Source organism: Salmo salar, chromosome ssa12, assembly GCF_905237065.1.
Source record: "Salmo salar chromosome ssa12, Ssal_v3.1, whole genome shotgun sequence".
NCBI lineage: Eukaryota > Metazoa > Chordata > Actinopteri > Salmoniformes > Salmonidae > Salmo > Salmo salar.
Window position 1 is genome coordinate 100,198,884 of NC_059453.1, and position 18,216 is coordinate 100,217,099.

At 44.5% G+C, this 18,216-nt stretch overlaps 1 protein-coding gene across 1 annotated transcript in view; it reads left to right on the forward strand.

Moving 5' to 3' along the window:
• Window positions 1-18,216, forward strand: part of LOC106592089 (phosphatase and actin regulator 3) — an 83,992-nt gene that overhangs the window by 34,910 nt on the left and 30,866 nt on the right. The window contains exon 8 of the mRNA XM_045691998.1: window positions 674-827. Coding sequence (XP_045547954.1) covers window positions 674-827 — 154 coding nt within the window. The remainder of the gene's footprint in view (window positions 1-673; window positions 828-18,216) is intronic.

Here is an 18,216-nt window from a genome sequence, read left to right on the forward strand (position 1 = left end):
ATAATAACTGGTTATAACTGGTTATAACTCTGACAGGAACCCTACCCCAGTACTTACTGTGGTAATAATGGGTAATAAATGGTTATAACTGGTTATAACTCTGACAGGCACCCTACCCCGGTACTTACTGTGGTAATAATGGATAATAACTGGTTATAACTGTTATAACACTGACAGGAACCCTACCCCAGTACTTACTGTGGTAATAATGGATAATAACTGGTTATAACTGGTTATAACACTGACAGGCACCCTGCCCCGGTACTTACTGTGGTAATAATGGATAATAACTGGTTATAACTGGTTATAACACTGACAGGCACCCTGCTCTGGTACTTACTGTGGTAATAATGGGTAATAAATGGTTATAACTGGTTATAACTCTGACAGGCACCCTGCCCCGGTACTTACTGTGGTAATAACTGGTTATAACTGGGTATAACACTGACAGGATCCCTTCCCCGGTACTTACTGTGGTTATAATGGGTAATAACTGGTTATAACACTGACAGGCACCCTGCCCCAGTACTTACTGTCTTTATCAATGGAGTTACAATGTGTGTGTGTGTGTGTGTGTGTGTGTGTGTGTGTGTGTGTCTGTGTCTGTGTCTGTGTCTGTGTGTGTGTCTGTGTCTGTGTGTGTGTGTGTGTGTGTGTGTGTGTGTGTGTGTAGGCACCCTGCCGCGGCGGATGCGTAAAGAGCTGTTAACGGTGAAGCTTCGGAACCGGCCCAGTCAGCAGGAGCTGGAGGACAGAAACATCTTCCCTGTTCGCTCAGACCTGGAGAGACAGGAGATACGACAACACATAGAGACCAAGCTGGCCAAGTGAGTTATTTACACACACACAGTGTGACCGAGAGAGACTTTCTCTCTCTCTCTCTCTCTCTCTCTCGCTCTCGCTCTCGCTCTCGCTCTCTCTCTCTCTCTCTCTCTCTCTCTCTCTCTCTCTCTCTCTCTCGCTCTCTCTCGCTCTCTCGCTCTCTCTCTCTCTCTCGCTCTCTCTCTCTCTCTCTCTCTCTCTCTCTCTCTCTCTCTCTCTCTCTCTCTCTCTCGCTCTCTCTCTCGCTCTCTCTCTCTCTCTCTCTCTCTCTCTCTCTCTCTCGCTCCCGCTCTCGCTCTCTCTCTCTCTCTCTCGCTTTATCTCTCTCTTTCAATTTCAATTCAGTTTGCTTTATTGGCATGAAGCAACAATGTACATATTGTCAAAGCTTACTTTGGAGATTTACAATATTAACATCATTAAAATAATAATAATCAATATTGACAACAGTAACAACGTTAATCAAGGGTCAAAATAACCAACACATTGAACAATAACAATAAGCATAGAGGACATGTGCAGGTTGGTTGGTCTGTCAGACACTGTCCCTCATCTTATGGCAGGCAGCAATGTAGTGCGCTGCCAACCCACAGCTCTCTCTCTCTCTCTCTCTCTCTCTCGCTCTCTCTCGCTCTCTCGCTCTCTCTCTCTCTCTCTCTCTCTCGCTCTCTCTCTCTCTCTCGCTCTCTCTCTCTGTCTCTCTCTCTCTCTCTCTCTCTCTCTCTCGCTTTATCTCTCTCTTTCAATTTCAATTCAGTTTGCTTTATTGGCATGAAGCAACAATGTACATATTGTCAAAGCTTACTTTGGAGATTTACAATATTAACATCATTAAAATAATAATAATCAATATTGACAACAGTAACAACGTTAATCAAGGGTCAAAATAACCAACACATTGAACAATAACAATAAGCATAGAGGACATGTGCAGGTTGATTGGTCTGTCAGACACTGTCCCTCAACTTATGGCAGGCAGCAATGTAGTGCGCTGCCAACCCACAGCTCTCTGCGTCCTCCCCCAACAGGACGGGTAGCCTATCCTCATCAGAGAGGTCTTTGAAACCTTGAATAAGGGTTTACATTTGGGGAAATGACACTCTCTAATTGTTTAATATTTTGTACATTTTTGTCAGGAAATGCAGCTCCGTCTCAGGTTCTGCTGTTGTGCAGTGGCTGCACAGCCTTTCCTCTACAGGGAGCCAGGTTTTCCTGTGTCTACCCTTCTCAATGGCAAGGCTGTGCTCACTGAGCCTGGACTTTGTCAAGGTTTTTCTAAGGTTTTGATCAGTAACCATGGTCAAATATTTAGCCACGGTGTACTGTCGATTTAGGGCCAGATAGCACTGCATTTTGCTTTGTGTTTGTGCTTGTGTTTCTCAATAAGCAATGTAGTTTTGTTTTGACTGTGTTGTAATTTGGTTTATTCTGATTGATTGGATGTTCTGGTCCTGAGGCTTCAGTGTGTTAGTAGAACAGGTTTGTGAACTCAGCCCCAGGACCAGCTGGATGAGGGTCCTGAGGCTTCAGTGTGTTAGTAGAACAGGTTAGTGAACTCAGCCCCAGGACCAGCTGGATGAGGGTCCTGAGGCTTCAGTGTGTTAGTAGAACAGGTTTGTGAACTCAGCCCCAGGACCAGCTGGATGAGGGTCCTGAGGCTTCAGTGTGTTAGTAGAACAGGTTAGTGAACTCAGCCCCAGGACCAGCTGGATGAGGGGACTTTTCTTTGCTCAGCTCTTGGCATTGCAGGGCTTGGTAATGATATGAGAGGGGGGTCACTGTATTTTAGATGTTTCCAAAATTGAATTGCTATTTTTTTCATTTTTATTATTAGTGGATATTGGCCTAATTCTGCCCTGCATGCATTGTTTGTAGTTTTCCTCTGGACACGTAGGAGAATCTTACAGAACTCTGCATGTAGGGTTTCAATGGGGTGTTTGTCCCATTTGATGAAATCTTGTTTTGCAAGTGGACCCCACACCTCGCTACCATAAAGTGCAATTGGTTCAATGACACATTCAATTAGTTTTAGCCCTATTTTTATATTTAAATGTGAATTGTTTGGTTAATGGTGTGGAATGCCCTGCGTGCTTTCTCTCTCAGTTCATTCACTGCCTCATTAAGGTGTCCAGTTGAGCTTATTTTTAAACCTCAGTAATTGTAGTGTGTACAGTACTATATATATTTAAACCTCAGTAATTGTAGTGTGTACAGTACTATATATTTTTAAACCTCAGTAATTGTAGTGTGTACAGTACTCTATATATTTAAACCTCAGTAATTGTAGTGTGTGCAGTACTCTATATATTTAAACCTCAGCAATTGTAGTGTGTACAGTACTCTATATATTTAAACCTCAGTAATTGTAGTGTGTGCAGTACTCTATATATTTAAACCTCAGTAATTGTAGTGTGTACAGTACTATATATATTTAAACCTCAGTAATTGTAGTGTGTACAGTACTCTACATATTTAAACCTCAGTAATTGTAGTGTGTGCAGTACTCTACATATTTAAACCTCAGTAATTGTAGTGTGTGCAGTACTCTACATATTTAAACCTCAGTAATTGTAGTGTGTGCAGTACTCTATATATTTAAACCTCAGTAATTGTAGTGTGTACAGTACTATATATATTTAAACCTCAGTAATTGTAGTGTGTACAGTACTATATATATTTAAACCTCAGTAATTGTAGTGTGTACAGTACTCTATATATTTAAACCTCAGTAATTGTAGTGTGTGCAGTACTCTACATATTTAAACCTCAGTAATTGTAGTGTGTGCAGTACTCTACATATTTAAACCTCAGTAATTGTAGTGTGTACAGTACTCTATATATTTAAACCTCAGTAATTGTAGTGTGTACAGTACTATATATATTTAAACCTCAGTAATTGTAGTGTGTACAGTACTATATATATTTAAACCTCAGTAATTGTAGTGTGTGCAGTACTATATATATTTAAACCTCAGTAATTGTAGTGTGTACAGTACTCTATATATTTAAACCTCAGTAATTGTAGTGTGTGCAGTACTCTATATATTTAAACCTCAGTAATTGTAGTGTGTACAGTACTCTATATATTTAAACCTCAGTAATTGTAGTGTGTACAGTACTATATATATTTAAACCTCAGTAATTGTAGTGTGTACAGTACTCTATATATTTAAACCTCAGTAATTGTAGTGTGTGCAGTACTATATATATTTAAACCTCAGTAATTGTAGTGTGTACAGTACTATATATATTTAAACCTCAGTAATTGTAGTGTGTGCAGTACTCTATATATTTAAACCTCAGTAATTGTAGTGTGTGCAGTACTCTATATATTTTGTACCAATTGAGAACTTGATCTAATTCCCTGAGATCTGGATCTTCTCTGGAAAATCATTATTTTAGTCTTTTTGGGGTTTACTGCCTGGGCCCAGGTCTGGCAGTACTGCTCTAGCAGGTCCAGGCTCTGCTGTAGGCCAGGTAATGTGGGGGTTTACTGCCAGGGCCCAGGTCTGGCAGTACTGCTCTAGCAGGTCCAGGCTCTGCTGTAGGCCATGTGCTGTGGGGGTTTACTGCCAGGGCCCAGGTCTGGCAGTACTGCTCTAGCAGGTCCAGGCTCTGCTGTAGGCCAGGTGCTGTGGGGTTTACTGCCAGGGCCCAGGTCTGGCAGTACTGCTCTAGCAGGTCCAGGCTCTGCTGTAGGCCATGTGCTGTGGGGGTTTACTGCCAGGGCCCAGGTCTGGCAGTACTGCTCTAGCAGGTCCAGGCTCTGCTGTAGGCCATGTGCTGTGGGTGACAGCAGGCATAGGTCATCTGCGAAGAGTAGGCATTTAACTTCTGAATTGTGGAGACTAACACCAGGGGCTGAGGATTTTTCTAGAATAGTGGCCAAATCGTTGGTGTAAATACTGAAGAGTGCAGGCCCCGCCCCTGATTAAATAATTCTGTTATTTTCTTGCCAATTTTGATGCTGCGCGTATTGCCAGTATACATTGATTTAATTATGTCATATGTTTTACCCCCTACACCACTTTCAATAACTTTGTAGAACAGTCCAAATAGAATCAAATGCTTTTTGGAAGTCGATAAAGCAAGTGTACATTTTGGTATTATTTTAGTGGACATGTTATCTATCAGCGTATGTAGGGTGTAAATGTGATTGCTCATGCAATGTTTTGGTATAAAGACGTTGTGCTTATTATGGAAGTTTAGAACTCTTACATTTATAATACTACAGAAGTTCTTCCCCAGATTACTGCATCTATAATTGTTAGGGTCAAATTTGTCTCAATTTTTAAAGACTGGGGTTATGAGTCCTTGATTCCAGATGTCAGGGACATAACCTACACTCAGGATCAAATGAATATAAATATAGCAAGTTCACATTTTGCACTAGTGAATTTGAGCATCTCATTTAGGATGCTGTCAGGTCCGAATGCTTTTTTATATTTGAGGGCCTGCAGTTTCTTATAGAGCTCCTGGCCAGTTTCTCATAGAGCTCCTGGCCAGTTTCTTATAGAGCTCCTGGCCAGTTTCTTATAGAGCTCCTGGCCAGTTTCTTATAGAGCTCCTGGCCAGTTTCTCATAGAGCTCCTGGCCAGTTTCTTATAGAGCTCCTGGCCAGTTTCTTATAGAGCTCCTGGCCAGTTTCTCATAGAGCTCCTGGCCAGTTTCTTATAGAGCTCCTGGCCAGTTTCTCATAGAGCTCCTGGCCAGTTTCTCATAGAGCTCCTGGCCAGTTTCTTATAGAGCTCCTGGCCAGTTTCTTATAGAGCTCCTGGCCAGTTTCTCATAGAGCTCCTGGCCAGTTTCTTATAGAGCTCCTGGCCAGTTTCTTATAGAGCTCCTGGCCAGTTTCTTATAGAGCTCCTGGCCAGTTTCATATAGAGCTCCTGGCCAGTTTCTTATAGAGCTCCTGGCCAGTTTCTTATAGAGCTCCTGGCCAGTTTCTCATAGAGCTCCTGGCCAGTTTCTCATAGAGCTCCTGGTCAGTTTCTTATAGAGCTCCTGGCCAGTTTCTCATAGAGCTCCTGGCCAGTTTCTCATAGAGCTCCTGGCCAGTTTCTCATAGAGCTCCTGGCCAGTTTCTCATAGAGCTCCTGGCCAGTTTCTCATAGAGCTCCTGGCCAGTTTCTCATAGAGCTCCTGGACAGTTTCTCATAGAGCTCCTGGACAGTTTCTTATAGAGCTCCTGGCCAGTTTCTTATAGAGCTCCTGGCCAGTTTCTTATAGAGCTCCTGGCCAGTTTCTTATAGAGCTCCTGGCCAGTTTCTCATAGAGCTCCTGGCCAGTTTCTTATAGAGCTCCTGGACAGTTTCATATAGAGCTCCTGGCCAGTTTCTTATAGAGCTCCTGGACAGTTTCTTATAGAGCTCCTGGCCAGTTTCTTATAGAGCTCCTGGCCAGTTTCATATAGAGCTCCTGGCCAGTTTCATATAGAGCTCCTGGCCAGTTTCTCATAGAGCTCCTGGCCAGTTTCTTATAGAGCTCCTGGCCAGTTTCTTATAGAGCTCCTGGCCAGTTTCTTATAGAGCTCCTGGCCAGTTTCTCATAGAGCTCCTGGCCAGTTTCTCATAGAGCTCCTGGCCAGTTTCTCATAGAGCTCCTGGTCAGTTTCTTATAGAGCTCCTGGCCAGTTTCTTATAGAGCTCCTGGCCAGTTTCTTATAGAGCTCCTGGCCAGTTTCATATAGAGCTCCTGGCCAGTTTCTTATAGAGCTCCTTGGGAATCCAATGGATTTTGATTGTCCTTTCTAGCTTTTTCTAATACATTCAACCTCTTATGCATTTGACATTGTTCTGCATTTGCATCAATTTGAACGATGTTGTAGAGGGTTTTTAAATGTGTTGTCCATATGTCCCCATTTTGTATCGTAATTCCTCTAGTTTCATTTTAATTTTTTTTATTTTTCCAGAAGTTGTTTGTGTTTATGGACTCCTCAATCAGTGTCATCTACTATCTCTCTATCTCTATATATAAACAGGTGAAGTCAGGAGTTTACATACACTTAGGTTGGAATCATGAAAAGTGTTTTTTTTCAACCACTCCACAGATTTCTTGTTAACAAACTATAGTTTTGGCAAGTCGGTTAGGACATCTACTTTGTGAATGACACAAGTCATTGTTCAAACAATTGTTTATAGACAGATTATTTCACTGTATCACAATTCCAGTGGGGTCAGAAGTTTACATACACTAAGTAGACTGTGCCTTTAAACAGCTTGGAAAATTCCAGAAAATGATGTCATGGCTTTAGAAGCTTCTGAAGCTAATTGACATTATTTGAGTCAATTGGAGGTGTACCTGTGGATGTATTTCAAGGCCTACCTTCAAACTCAGTACCTCTTTGCTTGACATCATGGGAAAATCAAAAGAAATCTGCCAAGACCTCAGAAAAAGTATTGTAGACCTCCGCAAGTCTGGTTCATCCTTGGGAGCAATTTCTAAACGCCTGAAGGTACCACGTCCATCTGTACAAACAATAGTACGCAAGTATAAACACCATGGGACCACACAGCCGTCATACCGCTCAGGAAGGAGACTCGTTCTGTCTCCTAGAGATGAACGTACTTTGGTGCGAAAAGTGCAAATCACTCCCAGAACAACAGCAAAGGACCTTGTGAAGATGCTGGAGGAAACAGGTACAAAAGTATCTATATCCCCATTGCATTTACCCAAGTTCTGTTTTAACTCCAGGATCACCGACAGGTTTTGTTGTTGTTGCCTGATGCAGGACTCTAGTGCCAGAAAAAGGGCTCCATTAAACACCTCCATTAATTTATTAAAAGATCATTTGTGCCACAGTTTAGACTACCGATAGATCAGTGTTCAAACTCCCCCTTGTGGTAGTGTGGTGCAATGACAGAATGCCACCATCTACCACTGTAGGTTCACTGAGTTCTGCTTGATAGAGACAGCTTGTAGGTTCACTGAGTTCTGCTTGATAGAGACAGCTTGTAGGTTCACTGAGTTCTGCTTGATAGAGACAGCTTGTAGGTTCACTGAGTTCTGCTTGATAGAGACAGCTTGTAGGTTCACTGAGTTCTGTTTGATAGAGACAGCTTGTAGGTTCACTGAGTTCTGCTTGATAGAGACAGCTTGTAGGTTCACTGAGTTCTGTTTGATAGAGACAGCTTGTAGGTTCACTGAGTTCTGCTTGATAGAGACAGCTTGTAGGTTCACTGAGTTCTGCTTGATAGAGACAGCTTGTAGGACCGTGTTATTTCTCTATATCTATGGTCTAGACAGTGTTATTTTGTACCAATTGAGAACTTGGTTTAATTCCCTGCGATCTGAATCCTCAGCAACACTGCTGGGTTTTTTATGCTTAATAACAGTTTCCCGTGTATATCAAGAATGGACCACCACCGAAAGGACACAGCCAACTGGACACAACTGTGGGAAGAATTGGATTCAACATGGTCCAGCATCCCTGTGGAACGCTTTTGGCACCTTGTACAGTCAATGCTCCGACGAATTGAGGCTCTTCTGAGGGAAAAAGGCAAAACTGCAACTCAATATTAGGAATGTGTTCTGTTTTGTACACTCAGTGTATATTATACATTTTCAAAAGGCCTTTAGGTATGCCCTAGTTATTCTCAACGTTGTGGTCTGAAAACCGCGGCTCATGGGCCATATCAGACCTGCAGGCGTTAAGGTTCTGTTTGTGAAGTGATTCGAAATTCCTATCGGAATCAAGCCAGAGAGAGGATTATCCAACAATTGGAATATTTCATCACCCACTACCTGAATGACTGCTATGGTGAAGGCCTGAACAAACAAGACTACCTAAACCATTTAAACTGGAACAACTATCTCAGTAAAAGGTGCAATAAATAAAAATGTCAGTTATTTATCTTTTTGTGTAGTATATGATCAAGTAATCAATCAATGTGCATGAGGAAACATAGATATTAAATCAAACTATTCTAAAAAAAAATCTGCCTGCAACAAAGCATGCTGGGAAATAGGATAATGAGGCCCCTCCCACGTTTTTTTCACTCAGAGAGAGTTAACAGAAATTAACTCAACACAGTGGAGTAACAAGCCCTTGTGGTGTTGATTCCACTGTGATTTAAATAACCTTTCATTTATTCACTTCATGTGCTGTCAATTTCAACCCTACTGGTGTTAACTCCACTTTAATCAACACTCGGATATAACACTGCTGTTAACTCCACTATAACCAACACTCAGATATAACACTGCTGTTAACTCCGCTAGAATCCACACTCAGATATAACACTGCTGTTAACTCCACTAGAATCCACACTCAGATACAACACTGCTGTTAACTCCACTAGAATCCACACTCAGATATAACACTGATGTTAACTCCACTAGAATTCACACTCAGATATAACACTGCTGTTAACTCCACTAGAATCCACACTCAGACATAACACTCACTATACTTTTTAACCTCAACACCAAGATTTTAACATTTGCAAATTTGCATTGTATGGTTCAGACAGGGTGTTCAGACAGTGTTCAGACATTGAGGGGACAGTGGGGTAAATTGAGCCAATGGGATAGTTTGAGCCACCTTTGTTTGTAGGAAACTATACACAAAATAGGGCGATCATGTGATTCTAGTGATGCAGCATCTAGTGAGAGCTGGCTGGCCATTGTGATGTCAAATCAAATGTTATTTCTCACAGGTGTAGTAGACCAACAGTGAAATACTGACTGACTGGGCCTTTTCCAACAATTCAGAGTTAAAGATAAAACATATCAAATAAAATAGAAATAGTGACACACGGAATAAATACAGAGTGAATAAATACATTTAACGTTTAAGAAAATGAATAACAAAAAAAACGATAACGAGAAAAAATAACATGGCTAAAGTATATACAGGGGTGTACCAGTCACGAGTCGATATGCAGGGGTACGAGGTAATTGAAGTTGCTATGTAGATAGTGCCTTAGATTTACATTTTAGTCATTTAGCAGACGCTCTTATCCAGAGCGACTTACAGTAGTGAATGCATACATTTCATAATTTTTTTATCCGTACTGGTCCCCCTTGGGAATTGAACCCACAACCCTGGCGTTGCAAACACCATGCTCTACCAACTGAGCCACACGGACCCCAGAAAGTATTCACACCCATTGACTTTTTTTTAACATTTTGTTGTTACAGCTGGAATTGAACATTTATTAAATTGAGATTTTGTGTCACTGGCGTACACACAATACCCCATAATGTCAAAGTGGAATTATGTTTTCAGACATTTTTACAAATGAATAAAAAAACGAAAAGCTGAAATGTCTTCAGTCAGTAATTATTCAGACCCTTTGTTATGGCAAACCCTAAATACATTCAGGAGTAAAACATTGCTTAACAAGTCACATAATAAGTGATATGGACTCACTCTGTGTGCAATAATGGTGATTTATGAATGACTACCTCATCTCTGTACCCCAACACATACAATTATCTGTAAGGTCCTTCAGTCGAGCAGCGAATTTCAAACACAGATTCAACCACAAAGACCAGGTAGGCTTTCTAAAGTAGTGCACCGACTGCTAAATAAAACTTTTTTTTTAAAAAGCAGACATTCAATATCCCTTTGAGCATGGTGAAGTTATTCATTAAACTTTAGATGGTGTATCAATACACGCAGTCTTCCAATGGTGCAACCAAAGATGATCCAACTTGAATAAACGCTTGGAGGTAAAGGACGACATCAGTGGTTGTAGTCTACAGGCGATACGGATATCACTTATTATTGATATCTACATAGAACATTGATGTGAATCACACTGCTGCTCTCTCATTTAGCTATTAGCGCCTTACGGATTGTGGTTGTTGTGGATACGGCTGTTCACAAATCTAGATGTCTATTTGAACCCAATAATGGTTGAATTCAAGAAGTTTAAGCTGCCTGTCAATTATTGTTTTTGAAACTATTGGACAGACATTGAAAAATGTGCTCTTCCAACAGCTGCATAGTGCAGATCCCAGACTACGGAATAAAAGTGTTTTTTTTTTTGCTCAATCTAATTCATGCTGATATTGTTTTTTCATAGGCCTAATGGACACATGATCAAACTGGAACAGATTCGATAGACAATCTGGGGACAATCTGTAGTTGCTACATACGTTTAAAAAATATATATATTAATGTTAAAATATAATGTAATTGTATTATTATATGTAGTAGAAAGCGCCGGGTTAGAAGAAGCCTACATAACCAGCCCATAAAGTAACATTTTACATCCGTATATGGCCAGCTATGTAAACTTTAACATTGAGTTATCCTGCAATAGATGTCTTCTTCTAATGGCTCTAATCTAGAAGTTACGTTACTGATTACAATTTGGACAGGTAACTAGTAACTGTAACCTACCCAACCCTGTAACCAACCCTGTAACCAACCAACCCTGTTACCATCCCAACCCTGTAACCATCCCAACCCTGTAACCAACCCTGTAACCAACCAACCCTGTTACCATCCCAACCCTGTAACCATCCCAACCCTGTAACCAACCCTGTAACCATCCCAACCCTGTAACCATCCCAACCCTGTCACCATCCCAACCCTGTAACCATCCCAACCCTGTAACCATCCCAACCCTGTAACCATCCCAACCCTGTAACCATGCCAACCCTGTAACCATGCCAACCCTGTAACCAACCCTGTAACCATCCCAACCCTGTAACCATCCCAACCCTGTAACCATCCCAACCCTGTAACCAACCCTGTAACCATCCCAACCCTGTAACCATCCCAACCCTGTAACCATCCCAACCCTGTAACCATCCAAACCCTGTTACCATCCCAACCCTGTAACCTACCCAACCCTGTAACCATCCCAACCCTGTAACCATCCCAACCCTGTTACCATCCCAACCCTTTAACCTACCAAACCCTGTAACCATCCCAACCCTGTAACCAACCAACCCTGTAACCATCCCAACCCTGTTACCATCCCAACCCTGTAACCATCCCAACCCTTTAACCAACCAACCCTGTCACCATCCCAACCCTGTTACCATCCCAACCCTGTAACCATCCCAACCCTGTAACCAACCAACCCTGTAACCATCCCAACCCTGTTACCATCCCAACACTGTAACCATCCCAACCCTGTAACCATCCCAACCCTGTAACCATGCCAACCCTGTAACCATGCCAACCCTGTAACCAACCCTGTAACCATCCTAACCCTGTAACCATCCCAACCCTGTAACCATCCCAACCCTGTAACCATGCCAACCCTGTAACCATCCCAACCCTGTAACCATCCCAACCCTGTAACCATGCCAACCCTGTAACCATGCCAACCCTGTAACCATCCCAACCCTGTAACCATCCCAACCCTGTAACCATCCCAACCCTGTGACCAACCCTGTAACCATCCCAACCTTGTAACCATGCCAACCCTGTAACCATCCTAACCCTGTAACCATCCCAAACCTGTAACCATCCCAACCCTGTAACCATCCCAACCCTGTAACCATCCCAACCCTGTAACCATCCCAACCCTGTTACCATCCCAACCCTGTAACCATCCCAACCCTGTAACCATCCCAACCCTGTAACCAACCCTGTAACCATCCCAACCCTGTAACCATCCCAACCCTGTAACCATCACAACCCTGTAACCAACCCTGTAACCATCCCAACCCTGTAACCATCCCAACCCTGTAACCATGCCAACCCTGTAACCATCCCAACCCTGTAACCATCCCAACCCTGTAACCAACCCTGTAACCTACCCAACCCTCTAACCATCCCAACCCTGTAACCATCCCAACCCTGTAACCATGCCAACCCTGTAACCATCCCAACCCTGTAACCATCCCAACCTTGTAACCAACCCTGTAACCATCCCAACCCTGTAACCATCCCAACCCTGTAACCATCCCAACCCTGTAACCATGCCAACCCTGTAACCATGCCAACCCTGTAACCAACCCTGTAACCATCCCAACCCTGTAACCATCCCAACACTGTAACCATCCCAACCCTGTAACCAACCCTGTAACCATCCCAACCTTGTAACCATGCCAACCCTGTAACCATCCCAACCCTGTAACCATCCCAACCCTGTAACCAACCCTGTAACCATCCTAACCCTGTAACCATCCCAACCCTGTAACCATGCCAACCCTGTAACCATCCCAACCCTGTAACCATCCCAACCCTGTTACCATCCCAACCCTGTAACCATCCCAACCCTGTTACCATCCCAACCCTGTAACCATGCCAACCCTGTAACCATGCCAACCCTGTAACCATCCTAACCCTGTAACCATCCCAACCCTGTAACCATCCCAACCCTGTAACCATCCCAACCCTGTAACCAACCCTGTAACCATCCCAACCTTGTAACCATGCCAACCCTGTAACCATCCCAACCCTGTAACCATCCCAACCCTGTAACCATCCCAACCCTGTAACCATCCCAACCCTGTAACCATCCCAACCCTGTAACCAACCCTGTAACCAACCCTGTAACCAACCCTGTAACCATCCCAACCCTGTAACCATCCCAACCCTGTAACCATCCCAACCCTGTAACCATCCCAACCCTGTTACCATCCCAACCCTGTAACCATCCCAACCCTGTAACCATCCCAACCCTGTAACCAACCCTGTAACCAACCCTCTAACCATCCCAACCCTGTAACCATCCCAACCCTGTAACCATCCCAACCCTGTAACCATCCCAACCCTGTAACCATCACAACCCTGTAACCAACCCTGTAACCATCCCAACCCTGTAACCATCCCAACCCTGTAACCAACCCTGTAACCATCCCAACCCTGTAACCATCACAACCCTGTAACCAACCCTGTAACCATCCCAACCCTGTAACCATCCCAACCCTGTAACCATGCCAACCCTGTAACCATCCCAACCCTGTAACCATCCCAACCCTGTTACCATGCCAACCCTGTAACCAACCCTGTAACCAACCCAACCCTGTAACCATCCCAACCCTGTAACCATCCCAACCCTGTTACCATGCCAACCCTGTAACCAACCCTGTAACCAACCCAACCCTGTAACCATCCCAACCTTGTAACCAACCCTGTAACCATCCCAACCCTGTAACCATGCCAACCCTGTAACCATCCCAACCCTGTAACCATGCCAACCCTGTAACCATGCCAACCCTGTAACCAACCCTGTAACCATCCTAACCCTGTAACCATCCCAACCCTGTAACCATCCCAACCCTGTAACCAACCCTGTAACCATCCCAACCTTGTAACCATGCCAACCCTGTAACCATCCCAACCCTGTAACCATCCCAACCCTGTAACCATCCCAACCCTGTAACCATCCCAACCCTGTTACCATCCCAACCCTGTAACCATCCCAACCCTGTAACCATCCCAACCCTGTAACCAACCCTGTAACCTACCCAACCCTCTAACCATCCCAACCCTGTAACCATCACAACCCTGTAACCAACCCTGTAACCAACCCAACCCTGTAACCATCCCAACCCTGTAACCATCCCAACCCTGTAACCATCCCAACCCTGTAACCAACCCTGTAACCAACCCAACCCTGTAACCATCCCAACCCTGTAACCATCCCAACCCTGTAACCATCCCAACCCTGTAACCAACCCTGTAACCATCCCAACCCTGTAACCATCCCAACCCTGTAACCATCACAACCCTGTAACCATGCCAACCCTGTAACCATCCCAACCCTGTAACCATGCCAACCCTGTAACCATCCCAACCCTGTAACCATCCCAACCCTGTAACCATCCCAACCCTGTAACCAACCCAACCCTGTAACCAACCCAACCCTGTAACCATCCCAACCCTGTACCATCCCAACCCTGTAACCATCCCAACCCTGTAACCAACCCAACCCTGTAACCATCCCAACCCTGTTACCATCCCAACCCTGTAACCATCCCAACCCTGTTACCATCCCAACCCTGTAACCATCCCAACCCTGTAACCATGCCAACCCTGTAACCATGCCAACCCTGTAACCAACCCTGTAACCATCCCAGCCCTGTAACCATCCCAACACTGTAACCATCCCAACCCTGTAGCCATGCCAACCCTGTAACCAACCCTGTAACCATCCTAACCCTATAACCATCCCAACCCTGTAACCATCCCAACCCTGTAACCATCCCAACCCTGTAACCAACCCTGTAACCATCCCAACCCTGTAACCATCCCAACCCTGTAACCATCCCAACCCTGTAACCTACCCAACCCTGTAACCAACCCAACCCTGTAACCATCCCAACCTGTAACCAACCCTGTAACCATCCCAACCCTGTAACCATCCCAACCCTGTAACCATCCCAACCCTGTAACCAACCCTGTAACCATCCCAACCCTGTAACCATCCCAACCCTGTAACCATCCCAACCCTGTAACCATCCCAACCCTGTTACCATCCCAACCCTGTAACCATCCCAACCCTGTAACCATCCCAACCCTGTAACCATCCCAACCCTGTAACCATGCCTACCCTGTAACCTAATTGACAGAGTGAAAAGAAGGAAGCCTGTAGAAAATAGAAACATTCCAAAACGTGCTTCCTGTTTCCAATAAGGCACTAAAGGAAAACCGCAAACAATGTGGCTGCAGAATGTTCAGGCTCCACGGGGGCAGCAGGAATTGGCTCCGGTCCAGGGTCCCGAGAGCCCTGGGTAGACGGAAAGACATGCTGACAGACAGACATGCTGACAGACAGACGTGCTGACAGACAGACGTGCTGACAGACAGACGTGCTGACAGACAGAGACAGACACACACAGAGCTTTGGACAGGGAAACTCCACTCCGACAGAGTAGGTTAAATGAACATTCCTCTCATTCCTCTATAAAGGACAGACATAATCGTCATGAGACATCAGATCATCACGTCCAGCACCATACCAGATCATCAGCACCATACCAGATCATCAGCACCATACCAGATCATCAGCACCACATCAGATCATCACGTCCAGCACCATACCAGATCATCAGCACCATACCAGATCATCAGCACCACATCAGATCATCACGTCCAGCACCATACCAGATCATCAGCACCACACCAGATCATCATGTCCAGCACCATACCAGATCAACAGCACCACACCAGATCATCAGCACCACACCAGATCACCATACCAGATCACCATACCAGATCACCATACCACACCAGATCACCATACCATACCAGATCACCATACCACACCAGATCACCATACAACAACAGATCACCATACCATACCAGATCACCATACCATACAAGATCACCATACCAGATCACCATACCACACCAGATCACCATACCATACCATACCAGATCACCATACCACACCAGATCACCATACCACAACAGATCACCATACCATACCAGATCACCATACCATACAAGATCACCATACCAGATCACCATACCACACCAGATCACCATACCATACCAGATCACCATACCACACCAGATCACCATACCATACCAGATCACCCTACCATACCACCATACCAGATCACCATCACCATACCAGATCACCATACCATACCAGATCACCATACCATACCAGATCACCATACCAGATCACCATACCACACCAGATCACCATACCATACCAGATCACCATACCACACCAGATCACCATACCATACCAGATCACCATACCATACCACCATACCAGATCACCATCACCATACCAGATCACCATACCATACCAGATCACCATACCATACCAGATCACCATACCATACCAGATCACCATACCATACCAGATCACCAGCACCATACCAGATCACCATACCATACCAGATCACCGTACCATACCAGATCACCATACCATACCAGATCACCAGCACCATACCAGATCACCAGTACCATACAAGATCACCAGCTCCATACCAGATCACCAGCACCATACCAGATTACCAGCACCATACCAGATTACCAGCACCATAACAGATCACCATACCACACCAGATCACCATCACCATACCAGTTCACCATACCAGATCACCATACCATACCAGATCACCATACCACACCAGATCACCAGCACCATACCAGATCACCATACCAGATCAACATACCACACCAGATCACCATCACCATACCAGATCACCATACCAGATCACCATGCCATACCAGATCACCAGCACCATACCAGATCACCATACCAGATCACCATACCATACCAGATCACCATACCATACCAGATCACCATACCAGATCACCATACCAGATCACCATACCATACCAGATCATCAGCACCATACCAGATCATCAGCACCATACCAGATCATCAGCACCATACCAGATCATCAGCACCACATCAGATCATCACGTCCAGCACCATACCAGATCATCAGCACCACACCAGATCATCATGTCCAGCACCATACCAGATCAACAGCACCACACCAGATCATCAGCACCACACCAGATCACCATACCAGATCACCATACCAGATCACCATACCACACCAGATCACCATACCATACCAGATCACCATACCACACCAGATCACCATACAACAACAGATCACCATACCATACCAGATCACCATACCATACAAGATCACCATACCAGATCACCATACCACACCAGATCACCATACCATACCATACCAGATCACCATACCACACCAGATCACCATACCACAACAGATCACCATACCATACCAGATCACCATACCATACAAGATCACCATACCAGATCACCATACCACACCAGATCACCATACCATACCAGATCACCATACCACACCAGATCACCATACCATACCAGATCACCCTACCATACCACCATACCAGATCACCATCACCATACCAGATCACCATACCATACCAGATCACCATACCATACCAGATCACCATACCAGATCACCATACCACACCAGATCACCATACCATACCAGATCACCATACCACACCAGATCACCATACCATACCAGATCACCATACCATACCACCATACCAGATCACCATCACCATACCAGATCACCATACCATACCAGATCACCATACCATACCAGATCACCATACCATACCAGATCACCATACCATACCAGATCACCAGCACCATACCAGATCACCATACCATACCAGATCACCGTACCATACCAGATCACCATACCATACCAGATCACCAGCACCATACCAGATCACCAGTACCATACAAGATCACCAGCTCCATACCAGATCACCAGCACCATACCAGATTACCAGCACCATAACAGATCACCATACCACACCAGATCACCATCACCATACCAGTTCACCATACCAGATCACCATACCATACCAGATCACCATACCACACCAGATCACCAGCACCATACCAGATCACCATACCAGATCAACATACCACACCAGATCACCATCACCATACCAGATCACCATACCAGATCACCATGCCATACCAGATCACCAGCACC